The sequence below is a fragment of the Poecilia formosa genome, unplaced genomic scaffold (assembly GCF_000485575.1).
Source record: "Poecilia formosa unplaced genomic scaffold, Poecilia_formosa-5.1.2 Scaffold0, whole genome shotgun sequence".
Classification (NCBI taxonomy): domain Eukaryota; kingdom Metazoa; phylum Chordata; class Actinopteri; order Cyprinodontiformes; family Poeciliidae; genus Poecilia; species Poecilia formosa.
The window spans coordinates 4825822-4842575 of NW_006799939.1; the positions used below are offsets into that span (position 1 = coordinate 4825822).

The 16754-nt window shown below is 40.1% G+C and overlaps 1 protein-coding gene across 2 annotated transcripts in view; it reads right to left on the reverse strand.

Annotated features, from left to right (window-relative positions):
- mbpb (myelin basic protein b) overlaps positions 1-16754 on the reverse strand; it is a 70318-nt gene that overhangs the window by 26712 nt on the left and 26852 nt on the right. For both annotated transcript variants that reach the window (XM_007559894.2, XM_016676548.1), the window contains exon 2: positions 12904-12962. In XM_007559894.2, the coding sequence (XP_007559956.1) occupies positions 12904-12948 (45 nt within the window). In that variant the 5' untranslated portion in view covers positions 12949-12962. The remainder of the gene's footprint in view (positions 1-12903; positions 12963-16754) is intronic.

The following is a 16754-nucleotide window of genomic DNA, read 5'->3' on the forward strand; positions in this document are numbered from 1 at the left end:
TATGGGAAGACTCCATTAGCCATTTTCAGTATTGGTGAGGAAGATATTGTATTATTCCTTGGAGTCATATCAGCGGTTCCTGCAGGCTGCTACGTTTGCATAGAGAGGGAGAGTTTGGCTTTTCACCAAACCTGGAGAAGCAACATTCAGTTTTTATTTTCCTCTTGTCTGGAACAAACTTCCAGAAAACACCAAAACAGGAAACAGGTGGTTTTTATGAAGGCTAAAAATCCACCTGTTTAGAGTTGTCTTTGATTAGTAATAACTGGAACACCGATCAATATATTTGATGTATATTTCATGGTGGTTATTCTTAATGGTGGCATTTGGCAAAATGTAACGTCTACTGCTGTTTGGTTACTGTTTTATGTTTTTATGGTGTGAATATTTACAGGTATTTTTCTTGGTGGAAAGAAAACGCAACCTGAGGGCGCCTCAAGGCGCAATTCTACTCGAAACTCTACTAACAAAGCAAACACTGCAGAAGAACAATTCATCCTTCGTTTTCCTTGGCACTGATTGGCTGTGCCCCACGACTGAAGATTAGGAACACTGTAGCTGTTAGCTTCTTGCTGTGTTGTGGGTACTAATGCATATTAACACAAATTGAGGGTTTCAGCCATTAAAACAGGCATTTACAATTTTTTTTTAGAAAGTATTCATGAATCACGGTTCTTTGGGGTTAGTCGTGTTTGATTACCCCCAAGGCAACTGGTGGTCAACTGCAACTCTGTCCAACTCACTCCCTTTGGCATTTCAATGTATTACCACATTTTCAGTAATATACACAGAGATAAATGTATAAACTTTGGAACTATTTTAAGAACATTTCAATGTTTTATGACAGCTAAATTTATGCATGAAGGACTAATTAAAAGTTTGTCATTTACGGTTCTTACATAGAAGCGTTTCCCAAACGTAGTAATCAGAAATTGGCAACACAAATCTCCAACCGGTCTCTGCTTCATATTATGTTCATCCCAGTTGTGTGTGTACAGCATGCTCATGATTCAGTTAATTCAATCTCTATTTCCATACCAATAAAATGAATGCAAAGAAAATCCAAATTCAGACTTATCTGAATCAAATCTTCAATGTAAATTCAAACTGTATAGTATAGCTACCAAGGTAAAGACGACAAACAAATTTATTTATTTTTGACCAATTTTACATGTAATTATTAATGAGCATCGAGTTATACCAGATGGGCATCACTGTGAAATAGCATTTCCACCACATTCCTCCGATGCATTTTATGTGTTTCTTTTTCCCATCATGAAAGAGTTCAGTATTCATCCTTTGTTGGATTTGGCTCATGCATGCCCACGCACAAAAGGGGGCAGCTTTCTTATCTGTCTTGGCAGCCCTGCGCTTCTTGAAATTAGCAGAGCAGACATCGGCAAGAGCCGAGCCACGGATGGCTGGACGCTTCCGCAACATTAGCTGGCAAAGAGAGCGATAGGTCATGATCCGCACTTAAGCTGCTCACGGCACGCAGGAAAACAAACCAAAGTCAGTCCGTAGCGTGAGCGAAAGACGGTGCTGTTGCGCTTAGAGTTTTAGGCTGGTGTAATCCTGTTCAGTAGAACACAGTGATGGAGGACAAAAAGACACAAAAAAAGAGAGAAAACTTAACGCTTCCCCTTCACTGACCACTTTATTAAAACAAGGCAAAACCAGAATTAGGAGTCGATGCCAGATATCGTGGAGCATTATTTGTCTGAGTGGCCGGTCTGATTAGATGACATTTAATAACTGTTGAGATTTCTCCTGTTTAGCCGCCTCTCCTCCCTCTGCAACCTTTATCTGAGCGATTCGTCACTTGCTAATGTGAAACACGACACCACATGGGGGTTGCTTCCCAACAGCTATTAGAACTTCCTCAGGACTGGGCAACTTTCAGGCCCACCGCAGTGATACAAGCATTACCGCACCAAGCTGAGAGAGAATAATGGCGCTGGCTTTTACAGGACACCAGGCAGAGCAAAAAGATTGAGAGGACAGTGACTTGCAAAGTTATTCTGGCCCCTTCAATTGTATCTACATTACAAGCATACACGTCGTTGAACAAAACGGGAACTTTATGCGATGGATTCGACATCAGGTGGCCTTTCTTAACTGCAGCTCTGGCTCGTATCCTAAGGGTGGTCATTCTGCTCAAAGATGGATCTCTGTCTCAATCTCAAGCCTTCGGCAGCCTCTAATAAGTTTTCTTGCAGTTCCATCCATCAACACAAACCCTAACCAACTTCCTTGTTTCTGCAAAAAAAAAAAGAAACAAAAAAAAAAGAGAAAGAATCCCACCAGCATGATTATCCAGTACCATGGGTCATGTTGGCGAGGGTTTGTTGTGATGTGCTCCATTAGTTTTCTACCCATAGATAGCATTTTGCATGTAGACCAAAAGATTCAGTATTGGGTCCAACCAGGGCAGCGGTTCCACTGAGTACGATGTGGTTCTTATATGGATTATTCCATAAAGACCAGATTTATAGAGTGCCAAAAAGTAAAAAAAAAAAAAAAAATGCAAGCAATGCAACTTCTGAATAGTTTAGTGACCTTGTCGATTATGATTGCCATACACTTTTCTTGCTCCTTTCTTAATTTGACATCAGTACAATGTTCCAACCACTCTGTGTGATTTGTCATTAAAAATTAGCATCAAGTGAAGGCACCACAAAGTCTGACCAGATAATATATTACTGGGATCGGGATTTGCATGCGACGTACTCAATATTCTACCAAATCCTGTTTCCAGGGCGACCTTGGTGATAGAGAAATTCGTCACAATGACATTGTGATGGCGGCTGGGAATACATATGCATGCCACACTTATTTGTAAAAAACATGATTAATTTCCTTTTACATTGATTTTTCACATAGGTTTTGAGGCTGGAAACATTTTTCAACAAACACTTTAGATGTTTAAATAACAGATGTAGTCATTGTCATTTAGCTTGATGAGTGTGGCTCACCGGACTTTACCAGAAGTTTCATTAAAGCTTGACTATGTAACTTTAAAAAAAAAAAAAAAAAAATTGTTAAAACTGTGACCATGTTGTGACTGTATGATGTGACACAGATAATCAGTGAAAAAGATCGATTTCCACCATCTCCTAGTGCTACTGCTGCCATCTGCAGAAACGCACCGCTCCCTGCCAAAAACAACCAATCAGATCCAGGAGGAGGGTCTTAGCGCTGTCAACCAATGACGAGTATGCATTGCTCAATGAGCTAAAGGCAAAGAAACAACATTGTGTTTCAGGAGAATCGTCATGAGCTCAACTGGCGGGAATAAACGCACAAGCTTGATTGACACCACTAAGACCCTCCTCCTAGCTCTAATTGGTTGTTTCTGACAAAGCTGAACACTTCCATAGTTAGCACGGGGCAAAGGTAGAGGAACTAAGTTTTTTCAGATATTTTGCCTGATACAGTACTGTCATACTGACAGTTTTAATAAATACTAAAAATATTTTTCTATAAAAGTTACAAACCCCAGCTTTAAGAAACAAGAAGGGGGTGCTTTTGTCTATGACAAACTGAAAAAAAAAAACTTTAATGCATCAATATAATGTGATATGTCTGAGATTACATTTCCTAAAAAATTGCAGCACAAACAAAGAGCGAACATTTGCTGCACTTCAGCTGGAGTGCCATGTCTGTTCCATTTCTCCCACTGGAAACACGCAGAGGGGGAATGCCTTGCTCGGGCGCCTGATGGCTGTCGGCGACACTCAGCCGTGATGGCTGCCACCTGGGCTCCACTCAGCCCTCAGATCCCCATTGAACGCCAGAGCACGAGAAGGGGGTTCAGTGTTCCTGAGTACTCCGGAGATAGAGATGAAGGAGGGGGACGGGGTGATTGAAACACCCTTTTATGGCCTGTCCGATCTCACACTTTCAAAGGGTTCCAAGTTCATATTGCTGCCTTGTGTTTTTAGTGAGAGTTTCAGAGCTTCATCCTGTCCTCTCTTTGAAAGATGTAGGATGTGGAGAGCAAGGCTTTTTTTGCAGGTGAGGTCACTTTTATCACTGTGAAGTAAAAAGGGTGATGAACCAGAACCTTGGAAAATAAGCAGGGTTAATACTTCTAAGAAAGTATTTCATTCACCTGCAGATATCAAGGCCGGTCACGATAACAGATTTTGCTGGATGATAAATTGTCCCAGTAATTTTATTGCGATAATTACTGCAATCTTAATACTGTCGTTTTGAGATGGTTTTCAGGTAATATAATATAACATAATAACGCAAATTTGAGCTCTCAAAGACCAATAAACTTACCACTAAACTTCGTTTTGGGAGATCAGTGACCAACCGATAATTACATGTGAAGCTGATCTTATCCCCCAATCTCATCTGCCTCCCCAAACCTCTAAAAATCAACCACTTTCCTCTTTTCCTTTCCCATGACAGAGGTTTGATTGACAGACCGGCCCAGCAGGTCATGTCTGCATGTCTACATCTAGCAATCTTCACCCCACTGTTGCCAACTCAGCGACTTTCTTGTTATATTTATCGACATTTCAGTCAAAAATGAAAAATTGGTATCGGCCAAAATCAGAATCGGCAGGTCAGGCTTTTTAAAGATCGGTAATCGGTGATCGGCCTAAAAACTGCGATCGGCGCACCCCTAAATTTTAAATATTTAAAATAAAACACGCCAAACAAAAACAATGAATAAAATGAAATAAAATAAATCAACTAAAACCATAAATAAAATGGATTATTGTGTCTCTGAACAAAAAATATGAATGGAAATTGAACTCATTTGAACTAAAAATGCGATCAATTGAATCATCGCTTATTGCAGCAGGCTCAGATACGGTATTCAGAAATAGAGATGTACCATTTAGTAACAAACTTTCTTAAAAGAAAAAAAAAACACTAAAAGTAACATTTACAGTCTATTTCTAGACGTCCAATCGTCTCAGCGGCGGCGGCAGAGCTCATCAGTGATGCCGCGGTCGCAGAAGCGTTGCTGTGACTCAGATGAGGATGCCTCTCCTGACAGGCCTCACACCGAGGCACAGCGGACACAGAAAGTGACCAGCTGAGCGAGTCATTATGTCCACGCTGCTCTAATTGCTGCGGGCTGATGGCTGGTGAAGGCTGGAGGCCCGCTGAACGAGCTCTGAGCTCGCTCCTTCTGGGGCTTCCATTCAACTGTTTCAGTGGTAAAACTGGATCAGGACAAAGCAGCTGCTGGGTGAAGAAATGTCATCTGAAAATTTACTTTTAAGATAATTATCGGCGGGGAACCAATTCAGAGTGGATAACAAGCAGCTTGCCTCTTACAGTTTTTGTCCTTTTTGTCCGGCTGCATGCAGAGGCTTGAACTTTGTGATTGTTGTATGGAGACCGAAGAGTGACAACTAACTTCCTAAACAAGACGAGAAGACGTGAAGATGGTTTGTATCTTTTGTCTGTTTGTGCAGCTGATCACTCATCACCCTACGCCCACTTTTACAGTGAAACCAGCTAAATAAAATCAATTTTAGGCTACCAACTGTCTGTTCTTTGAAAAACTTTACAGGAGTTAATGCGTGCATCGGCTGCTCTGATGTCCATCATGGTGGACTGAGCCTCTTTTTGAAGTTCTGAGTTGACAGTTTAATTTAATTCATGATGAGCTTCAGTACAGAGACAAGAAATAATTTATTAAATCACGAAATAATTATATCTAGATTTTCATATGAAGTCAAAGCATTTCATCGAGTTGCATACAATAGATTTTATACTTAATAAGTCATTCCTGTATTTATTTCCACTTTTAAATAAATTGTTGACACATTTAAATCATAATTTCACACGTTACTCATTTGTTGGAACTTGGCACTCCACACCCTCCGTACATCAGCACCCTGAGCTGACCCCGTGTTTGATCCAGCGCCGCACACCGCCACTAAGTAATAACAACGTCCAGGCCTTTTACACCACGTCAAGATGTTGATTGCTGATCTTTGAAATAAGCAAGAAATCAATTCAACTCTCAGGAGCTGAGCAGAAAACATCTCAGCACGAGGCGCCATGCAGTCAGTTACACAAACGCGGCACGATCAGATATGCGCCTCGTCGCGGCAGATGGGTGTCAGATTCAACAATAAAGCTGTGTTAAAAGAGCCCCGCTTTTTTTTTTTTTTTACTGCAAACTCAGCTCGATCACGCTAAATGCAAAATAATTAAGCGAATATGCAAGAACGGAAAACAAAAATGATTTATGGAGGAACTTGTGGGTTTTGACTGAAGTGTTAGAAAAAACATGCCTGCGGCTCGGAGATTATCCACCATAGAGGAGAAAGTAACGTATTATTTTTTGTTACATTGTGGCTTAAAATGTAAGAAAAAACATTACATTTCACAAGGTGGAGCATGCAGAAGTACTCCACTACACGTTCTCCTTTTGTTTTCTGCAATAGTCTGAGTGAACATATTTTTCCCCTCAAATGCTGCAAGGTGCATATCAATTTATGATCATAAGTGAGTAAAACATGTCCATCACCCTTTAATGAATACTCCAGACCAGCCTTAATCACCGGCCCGTCATTAAAATGTATGCAATGGGCAGAACGCAGTGGCCTTCAGAGCCTTATCAACGGGACAGCAGCTGCCACACACACACAAGCTGCAAACCCCCCCCCCAAAAAACAACAAAAGATACCATTGACACCCTGAATTTATGTCACATCAGCCATCATCCAGTCTACTGTTCTGCCATCTGTTTACTTTATCAGCCAACAAATGATCATGAAAGAACCTATGTTCATTTGGGTTAAAACGCTGCGGACAGCTTGATTCTGTCTGAACATGGCATGAGAGTAACACTTTATGTAATTACTTGGTAATAAGATGCAAAAGAGAAGCAGAAGCCAATTAAAAAAAACAAAACGTAGGATTCTAAAGGAATGTCACAATGTTGTCTGAAATCTTCCCTGCTTTGCTTATTTGTTTCAGGATTCCTGTTAGTCTTTATCCGTAGCAGAGACTATTCTTACAAGGACACATGTAGCATTAAACTTTTCTTATTCATAAAATCTCCACTCAGTTCCACACTGGGAATTCTTTTGCTAAAAGTTTAATTTTTGACAGAAAATCTTCACTTTCTTTGTTCACTTTTGAATGCTTAAGAAATGTAACATTTTCCTTGTTTCTCTGGATTGAAATGTAATGCAGAAGCATCGAACCGTGACTTGACCGCGGTCTTATTAGTCCGAGTTTGACTTTTTATTTTGCTCTCCAACAACAAAATCACATGTAACCAATAACCCATGTGACTGATGGACTGGCTAGGATCGTCCTGAGCCATCGCTGTAGTTATGCAGCTTTAAAGGTTAGGCTGCTTGTACATGAACTGACTGACATGAACGCTGTAGTATGATGGCATTAGCATGCTAACATTTGAATAATGTCCTCCAATTGCACTTGTTCTAGTATTAAAAAAATGACTGACAAAATATATATAAATGATAAAGATGCACTTGTCTGTTATGGGACAAAATTTAGACAACGCAATTTAGTACTATTTGATTCCAGAGCATAAATTTGATTACTTTTTGGTTCCATTTTTGCAGAATTTGGACAAAATAAAAGGACTTAATTTTTCATCTTAATTACGCTGTGGCACTTAATACAAATACAAGTGTTGATAACACAATTTCCAAATTTCTCACACAGGCTTTAAAGCGTCTACAGTGGGAGCAGTAAAAATTAAGATAAAGGCTAAGAAAAAATTAACTTCTCCATTAAATTGTTCAAATATTCAATAGGCTACTTCAGCTCACCAGTGGAATTTGCATATACTAATCGCACTCAGTCACATTTTCAAATATACTACTATTCATTGATGCTCTAATGGATGAAACTGAAAGTTTTTCTAGTTCAAAACATTATCATTTAGAATGCATTATTAAGTTATCCATCCAATTCAAACTTTATCACAGACGCAATATCCTGGTTCATAGTAGAAATAAAAAATAGAAACAATAAGAAAGAAGATAGACATTTTTTTTAAAATACATATTCTATGATTATAGAACAATTCAATGAAGTACAAAATTATTCAGCAACTCCTCACGTCTCCGTTTCACAGCCTGTCTGGATGGTTTATGTTGCCTTTCATGCAATTTCATGCAAAAGAAAATTAAGACAAAGTATATTCCCTCTAACATCTTACAAATTTTAGAAATAAATAAGCCACTGGTTTTGTTTGCTGGGATTAAATGTGTTTTCGTGAGAGTTCAGATGCTCTGGGATGCCACAGAGAATGGTCAGCCTCTTCATAACCATTTAATCAATAATTCACAGAAACATAAAATGCTTTGGGGGGGTGAGGAGAAAAGCATTCAAGTCGAGGCCCATTGTCAGGATCTTGTTATACAAAATGTGATTCGTAGCTGCCAGATATCACCGCCGTTAACATTTCAGATGGATGAAAGGAAGCGTTTGACAGCCGAGGCGTGGCGCAAGAGGCCGGGACGGAGAGCGCCTTTTCTGAAAAGAGAGCGAGATCATGACTCTGACAACAACATCTAAAACACGACCTGTTTTACTCTGTCATGCTCTGTTCCCGTTTGCGTGTCACTATGACAACGGACTCTTTGCGAAGACGACTTACGGGGTCTGCGAAACAATCGGGAGATACACAAATAAAAACGCAAAACAACGTAGCAAAAAATAAAAATAAAAAAACACAGAAAAAAGAATGTTCCTACAGTGCAGCATGCTGACCTAACGGCTCTCCTTCCAGCTCCACACTTGACAAATTAATCCACTTCTCTCTGATCTGCTCCTCTCCCTCTGGAGTGTGTTTGGCAGGCGAAGGAAACAAATCATATAAGCTGAGCCATCAGGCTCCCCGCTGGTCTGGGCTCCCCTCTTCCCCACATGATCAATGCGCCAGCCGGACAGCGAGTCGTAAACCAAACCGCCCAGCCAGTTATGCAGCTTACTCCACGATTACAAGAGCGACTGCAGCTGCTTTACCAACTATATATCTATGTATATATTTTTTTTCTCTTCTTGTTTTGCAGCCCTTGCTGGCTCAGATGGCTAAGCAAGGCCTTCCAACCTATTAAAGTAGATTGGAGTCTCAGCCGTAACAACAGAAAGTAATTACATCTAATGTAATTTTGAAAAGGTGTTACAAAGAGAACTTCAACAAAGTGGTTGGGAAAAAAAAAAGAAACAGAAGTATTTGTTTTACATAATTGCAGAGCTGACATTTTCAGTCGAGTGCAACCTCTAAGGGCCGACAACTTTGCTACTTCCAGGGTTCCCACACAGTCTTAGAAGTTTGGAGTTTGTTATGTTGAAGTATTTTTTCATAAGAAAAAGATTTGGATTTCACTCGTTACAGAAAACTTTTTTTTTTTTTTTTTTTTGTGGCCAACGTTGGTTTCTTGTGTGTGTTTTGAATGCAGAAGTACAGGCACGTTCGTTTCCAGTTCGAGTAAAGGTGAAAATCAGGTCTGGATCAGGGTTTTGGGCTGAACCTGCCGTTGTTTGACTGAGTCTGGGATAGATCTTACGCAAACCCTTGACAATCAACTGTTTTTTGAATTTTTACAAAACACAACAAAGATAACTGTACATGAACGAATCTGAAAAAAAAAATCAAGTTTACATTTAACAACTTAAAATGCATATTTAAAATCTTACGGTTCTGTTAAAGTACCTCACCACACTTGAATCAGAAGCCTTTATGTCGTTTCGCGATATGAAAATCAACAAAGACGAGAAAAATGCAGAAATATCAACTTTCTCAGTTTTTATCTACATCAAAGGCTTACGACAGCTGATTATTGTTTAGCTTAAAAAAAAACAGATGTAGCTCATTTTTCTTTTTACAACATTTTTCTTTTTGCGTGGTTCTTGTTTCCATGGAAACTGAAAGTCACAACATCATTTGGAAATAATGCTCCACCTTCACCGTACCGCGCACCACCATCAAAGTCAGGCTGGTGCTGACTTTAACGGACATGTTGAAAAAGACTTCACCACGAGCACAACAGCTTTTACACACACCGCATGTAGACCGCTGCTGCAGAAAATTACTAAAATATTGTAGCAATGACGCAACATTACATAATGACATACCTCTAGATAATGCAGTGCAATCAACAAGGATTGTGTTTCTGTCATGTCAACATGCTGGAGACTTGAAGGTGAAAGTGAAACTGACAGCGTGATCTACTTTCTGATGAACTCGGCTAACAGCTGTGTGACCACAGAGAGGGATTAAGCACATTAAAATGTCCTTCCAAGATGGATAAACCTCATACACGAGATAATAATCAAGATGGCAAAAATGAATGCAGCAGACACCAAATTTCATATGTGGGGGGATTTTAAAAGTGACTCATGTGCTTCAAACACATGACAGGATGTGATGCTAAACTCCTTCATTTCTTTATCATCTGTTAATAATCCAGCATACATCCAGAAATAATTCATAGTGTTTCATCTTTTCCACATTTTATCTTATAGCTGTATTCCGAAATGGATTAAATTATTTCCCCCACTTCACAACCTTTACCTTAAATGTTTGATATTTTAAGAACAAATGAGAGATACCATTTTTAAAACAGTTCTTTGGTCGTCTCCTTCTCCAATAGCTCAGTTTATTCAGCCTGCCTGCGCAGACCTTCAAAGCAGCAGAACTGCTTCTGTACGCTTCCACAGATTAATGCTTTAAGACAGACCTGTCTGGAAAGTCTGCAGACAATTCCTTTCACTTCATACTTCGTTCATATGCTCTGTCAATTATGGGAGCTCATGTAGACAAATGTTTCCCTTTCTAAAATCTGTCCAATTAACCAAATTTAATTGGACTCAGATGGAGTCCAATTAACATCAGTGGAGAGAGGACGCACCTGATCTTAATTTTGAGCTTTAAAGTCTGGGAATACTTCTGTTAATGGTATTTCTTACAATTTTTTTAAATTAATGTTAACTCTACAAATCCCTGTTGTCACGATGGGGTGACATGTGTTGAGTCTTCTTCAGGGGTTTTCATGTCGTTTCCTTTGGTGGCTCTTGGTGCAGCGCCACCACAGGCAACAAGGGAAACAGGTTTTTTTTTATTTAGGGTTTGGTTCTTTTGACACAGTGCAGTGTCATATTGAACAAATGTCGCCATTTTTGCCCCCAATCAAACCAGACTGTCAGGTCTGAACCCCCTACCCCCCACAGTCATTTCCTTTGGTTTCAACGTTTTTTTCAACTTGCTGACCGCTTATGAAGCTCATTGCCATGTTAGACGTTTATCATTTCTCAAAAACACCACATTAGCCGAGATAAATACATGTTAACAGATAACAGAGTAGCAGAGTTTTGTCCCAGCTGTAGAGAGCGCGGTGTCAGTCCTGGTCAGAGCATCGTTTATTCACTCTGTCCAATTAAAAGACGTTCTGCAGCGGGCTGGTGCTGGAGAGAGAATTTCCCTGGTTTATTACCGGGGGGGCACACACACCACGGCTCAGCATGAAGACACACTGCACTTCAGGCGTCGCCATGACGACTGGCTTCAATTAAGAGTGCATTGACTGCTTAAACTTCATTAAGTCCAATGTTTTCCCAGAAAAGTTTGCAGCAGCTCAGTCGATGTGGCAGAACTTGAAAAAGGCTGATTCGTCAGAGCGTGTCAGCGAGTCGGTTTCTCACCTTAAGAGCCCCCTGCATATCTGTGCAGGAAGGGAAATATTCACACCCTCCGAGTTCGACGTCGCATATGCAAACTTCTTTTGAAACTTATGGAAAAGCTCCTGGCATTTCACAGTGAAACACTCCTACTTTGTGGTTATCGGTCGTACACATTAATTGAAACGTGGCAAATTGTGGAATACCTCGAGGGGGGGATGAAATTTCTAGACGTTCAGGTAAAACCTGGTCAGTGTTTACTCCAGTACCACGCTGTATGGACTTTTTAAACCTAAAGTCGTTCAAATTCGTGATGCAGTTTCCCCATTACCCCCCTTGTGTCCTCCCCACATTAATACCCAGAAAAATGAAGAATGAGTGAACGTATTATTCATGGATTACTGCCTATTAAGGCAGTTGTGAGAGGAGGGGAAAATGCTGCCTGTGGCTGTGCGATTACCACAAAACCAAGAATTTGTGTTTAGATCCCTGCGGGTGAGAGTTTGTACTGAGGAAACATATGGCTCAGAAAGGACCCGCACGCCCATTAAAGCACGGCAAACACTCTGTGCATCGGGCTCTGCGCACAAACACAACCCACGTGAAACGCTGCTGCCTTTTCCTATGTGGATTCCTGTCACATAGTCTGAAAAGGGTGAACTGTCCCACTGAAAGCCTGGTAACAGTAATAAATCAGCAGGGAGCGAAGGAAACTGACAGCAAGGCTGCAACTTGGTTCAAAGTCCTGCAGATAAAAGCCAGCGCTCACACTGATAAAGCCTTCACGCACATACATACACACAAACACACACACGTTCTCACACATTACTATCATCGCAATCACGCTCACACAACAGGAGGACGCAGGAAGCAGTTCACTATTCCTTCTCATAGGTAGCTGCGTTTCCTTTAACCAAACTCAACGTACGAAAATAAGTTCACTAACTGGAGACACAGCAATTTCAGAAAAAGTTTTTTGTTTTCTGATAAAAAAATATTTTGTGGGGTTTTTCTTTGGCCGCAACAAAATACATGTATTTCACAAAACTTCAACGGAAACACTTTTTTCTCATCACACAACCGGCCATGTGATCAACAGCCGGTTGTTACTACAGGCAAAAACTAAGAAGGAGGCAAGAAGTTGAAGAAGTATTGCAAAATTATGTTTTGTTCGACATTAGCTGAACATAGACAAAGACTTGTGCACTTTTCTAATGCAAATGCATCTACAGAAAGTGGATGCAGAGGGTTTTATCTTCTTACCTTGCTGTCTGCGGGCGTCTCCCTCTTTACTAGATGCTGTCCCATGCTGCTGACAGAGGCTGGGGGGGGAAACAGAGGAAACACCACATTACAAAGACATCACATGTTTTCTTATCAAATACAAGGAGGCCATCTCCAAAGCCAAAGTAATTTTGTAATCCTGCAGGAACCCAGCCACATTAGGGTGACTAAATTTTCTAAATATGCTCATTATAGATAAGAGTGACCTTTGCTCTTTTATAAATCAGTAATAAGCAATGTAATCTACTTTCATGAAGTTTATTCAGCACATTTTGTCCTGAAGTGTATCGCCCAGCATTTCTCACTTGGCCAAAGCAGAGGTTAGTGGTCTTCCCCTCATTTCTAAACCCAACCCTCTGTTTCAGGCTGAATAACACTCCGTCTCATTCCTGGACGGTTGAGGAAAATGTTTGATTTATGAATCGGTTTAAATTACCAGACTGCGAATCATGTCCAGCACAGGAAGCGAGATTAAGATTGATTTTAATCATTTTGTTTTAATGAATCACCTGAAATTTGCTTTAATGAGCTCATTTGATAAAAGACGGTTTATCTGGTTGTCAGAGGAAGACATTTATTGGAAAATTAGTCCGGCGCTTTGCATGATTTTATCATAAATATTCAGTTTTGATAGCGATGATCCTTCGATCGTGCAACATAGCAGTACATCGCACTAGACGCAGACGAGGTCAGCCTTGGTTTGGATGTTTTCTCTCGCTGGCAAGAAGGCGGTGTAACGGTTTCTTAAAATCTCTTGTTTGTCAGAGACTGCTCAGAGTAATTGGCTGATCGGAAACTAAAAACAGAGGAGGAAGAAAAAAAAAAACATATTTCAGAGTCAGCACTAACAGATAGTGATTGTGTAAATATAATGATCTTCATGATGGAAGCCCACACAGGGACAGGTGTCGCTAATTAACTATGGCTAGAAACTTGAACTTGTATGCATAGCATCTACCTCTTTTTAAGAGGCAATGCTGAAAGTATTTGTCCAAGTTGAACAAAAAAAAAAAATACACATATGAAGGGGCTGCACAGTGGCGCAGTTGGTAGAGCTGTTGCCTTGCAGCAAGAAGGTTCTGGGGTCTTTCTGCATGGAGTTTGCATGTTCTCCAGGTGTTCTGTTTTCTCTGGGTACTCCGGTTTCCTCCCACAATCCAAAAACATGACTGTCAGGTTAATTGGCCTCTCCAAATTGTCCCTAGGTGTGTGTGTGTGCATGGTTGTTTGTCTCTGTGTTGCCCTGTGACAGACTGGTGACCTATCCAGGGTGACCCTGCCTCCGGAACGTTAGCTGGAGATAGGCACCAGCAACCCTCCTGACCCCACTGAGGGACAAGGGTGTAAAGAAAATGGATGGATGGATGGATGGAGGTGTATATATATATATTTTTTTTTTTTACTTTGTCAGTCTCATCCTAAACAGTTGTACATATGAGTGGACCACTGGCATTGTCATGACTTAGGGACCAGAGCCATACGTGAATAATTAAAAATCACTGAAAACTTAAAAACCCTGCTTATAACTGCCTTATTTAAATGTCTCAGACATCAAATATACCTTAATATGCACCAATACACACAGCAGCTAACATCCTCAGTCTGCCTATTTTGGGAGTACAGCCAGTAAACACAAAGGAAAATGAATGGCGCCCCTTGATTGGCTACTTTGCATATGCCAGACAATAGTGTGTTACTATAGGATTTCTAAAATCCCATAGTAACAACTTCATTAACCTTCAGTAACAACTTCTTTGGTGTAGAGGTTGTTACTGAAGGAAGAAAACACAAATTTAGCTAGCATTTGGATCACATTAGATGTGTTTAAAAACAATGGCACGTACAAAAGGTAAAAAGATACTTAAAAGTATGATATCTTTTAATGGAAACATGTTTGAAACCGTTTGTTGACTTCAACACACATTAAACCAGTTGAGCTTTGCTGTGCTGAAACAGCTTACTGGACATTAATGACAGATAATTTAATTAGTCTTCTGAGTAGCAACAGGCTGAAACAAATTAGCTGTCACTACGTCTTTAAATATCTGAGTGTCAACCTCCTACAAAAAGCAGCATGTGGAAAACAACTGAGGAGTATTTATTTACTTTGTTTTTTACACTGCCAGTATCTGCTGTCCTTTAGACAGAAAGCGGAATCAATCAGAGTTGACAAGTCAAACTCTTTAGAAACGGGACAGTGGATATTGGCCACGAAATATCTAATTGGGCTATCTGACACTAACCTGAACACTGAATTTTTACTAATTTTTACGTTTACTCCTTTTTTTTTATTTTGGATAAAAAAAAATAAAAATAAACAAAAATCTGCACTCAGGCTGTAAATCAATAATCCTTTTTGTCTAGATCACATCCTCCAACTCTGTAGTCGTCATTTGAACTGAAACAGGAAACTGTGTGACCTGGTGTACGCTGAGCTCCGCTGCCCGTTTGTTCATTGCTGTATTTCATGGCACGTTTTGACTGGCGGTGTTTCCTTTTCTTCTTCAGGGCACAGGCAGCTCTTGATTAGCAACCACTTCATTAGAGTCATCCTCCAAATCCGATTTGGTCCCCCAGCAACTTATTAGGTTTCTGTGAGGTGGCACAGATTTAACACTTCCAATCATTATGTGCTGATCTGCCGTTTGACTGCAGGTGTACTTGTCGTGGCACGATGACAAAAAAAAGAGAAAAAAAGGGAGAGTACGGATTCCTCCGATATAAAGAAAGGAGCTTAATTATCAGCACCAATCGAGTGGCTTGATAATGAAAATCCATCCTAATGAAAAAGGGGAGAGTGTCAGTGGTTCTGACATAAATAGATACAGTAATGACAGAGTTCAGCCAACATTTAGTACAGGAAGTCCATCTAATTAACTTCCCATATGTTGAAAAAAACAAAAAAAAACATCCAAAACTTCGTCCAGATATGGATAATTAATACTGACGATATTTAGAAGTTTAAGTGATATAAATTAACAATGTAGACAAAAAGTGAAGAAATCTTCCATTTTTCTGAGAATAATAAAAAAAAAAGAAAGAAATGTCTGTTGAAGGATCAATTATACCTGCCAAAGTTCAACACGGCTGTATCGAATCAGCGGGACATAAAGAAAGCGTTACTGCATTTTGAAGGAGGCTTGTCCGGTAGTGAGCTCCAGGCCGCTGAAGTGGGAGTGAAAACCCATGATGGGATTGAGAGCGCTGTCTGACTCCTCCATTAAATAATAGAAAACACAGCGAGGCAGCTGATCTGGTGATTACTTTCAAATAATCGCACCATGTACTTTATTTAAATTTTTTTTTTAAGCTTTCAGGGGATTTCTGAAGACTCCCTTAAAAAGGGCCTTTCATCATCTTTGACACTCTTCTATTTTTTTTTTACCATCACCTTTCTCCCTTTCCTGTATGACTGCATCTGCAGGCGAATACTTTAACTCACACGTCGACTTAAAAAAATGTTTGCTGAAGCACATCTCCATTGATAATTCACACATGTGAAATGGGCTTCTGACATTTGACAGGAATCACGCAGGAGAATCCAATGAAACTGAAACGTCAAGATTTGAAGAGTGCAATAAAAACATTCAGACTTTCCGCCGACGTCAGCTCAAGGAGGAAGAAGATGGGCTCATTACGTATGCAGACACACAATTATTCACCTGGCTGCTTGACGCAACCATCAACTGAGTGAAGACAATATTGAAGTACGTTGCTAAGTCTACCAAACCTCCTACACTGTAGGCAGAGATTGTGAGGTAATAAGCTCACAAAGTTCAGGATCATAAATATCACTCGGGTAACAACAGAAAAACAGGGAAATATTTCAT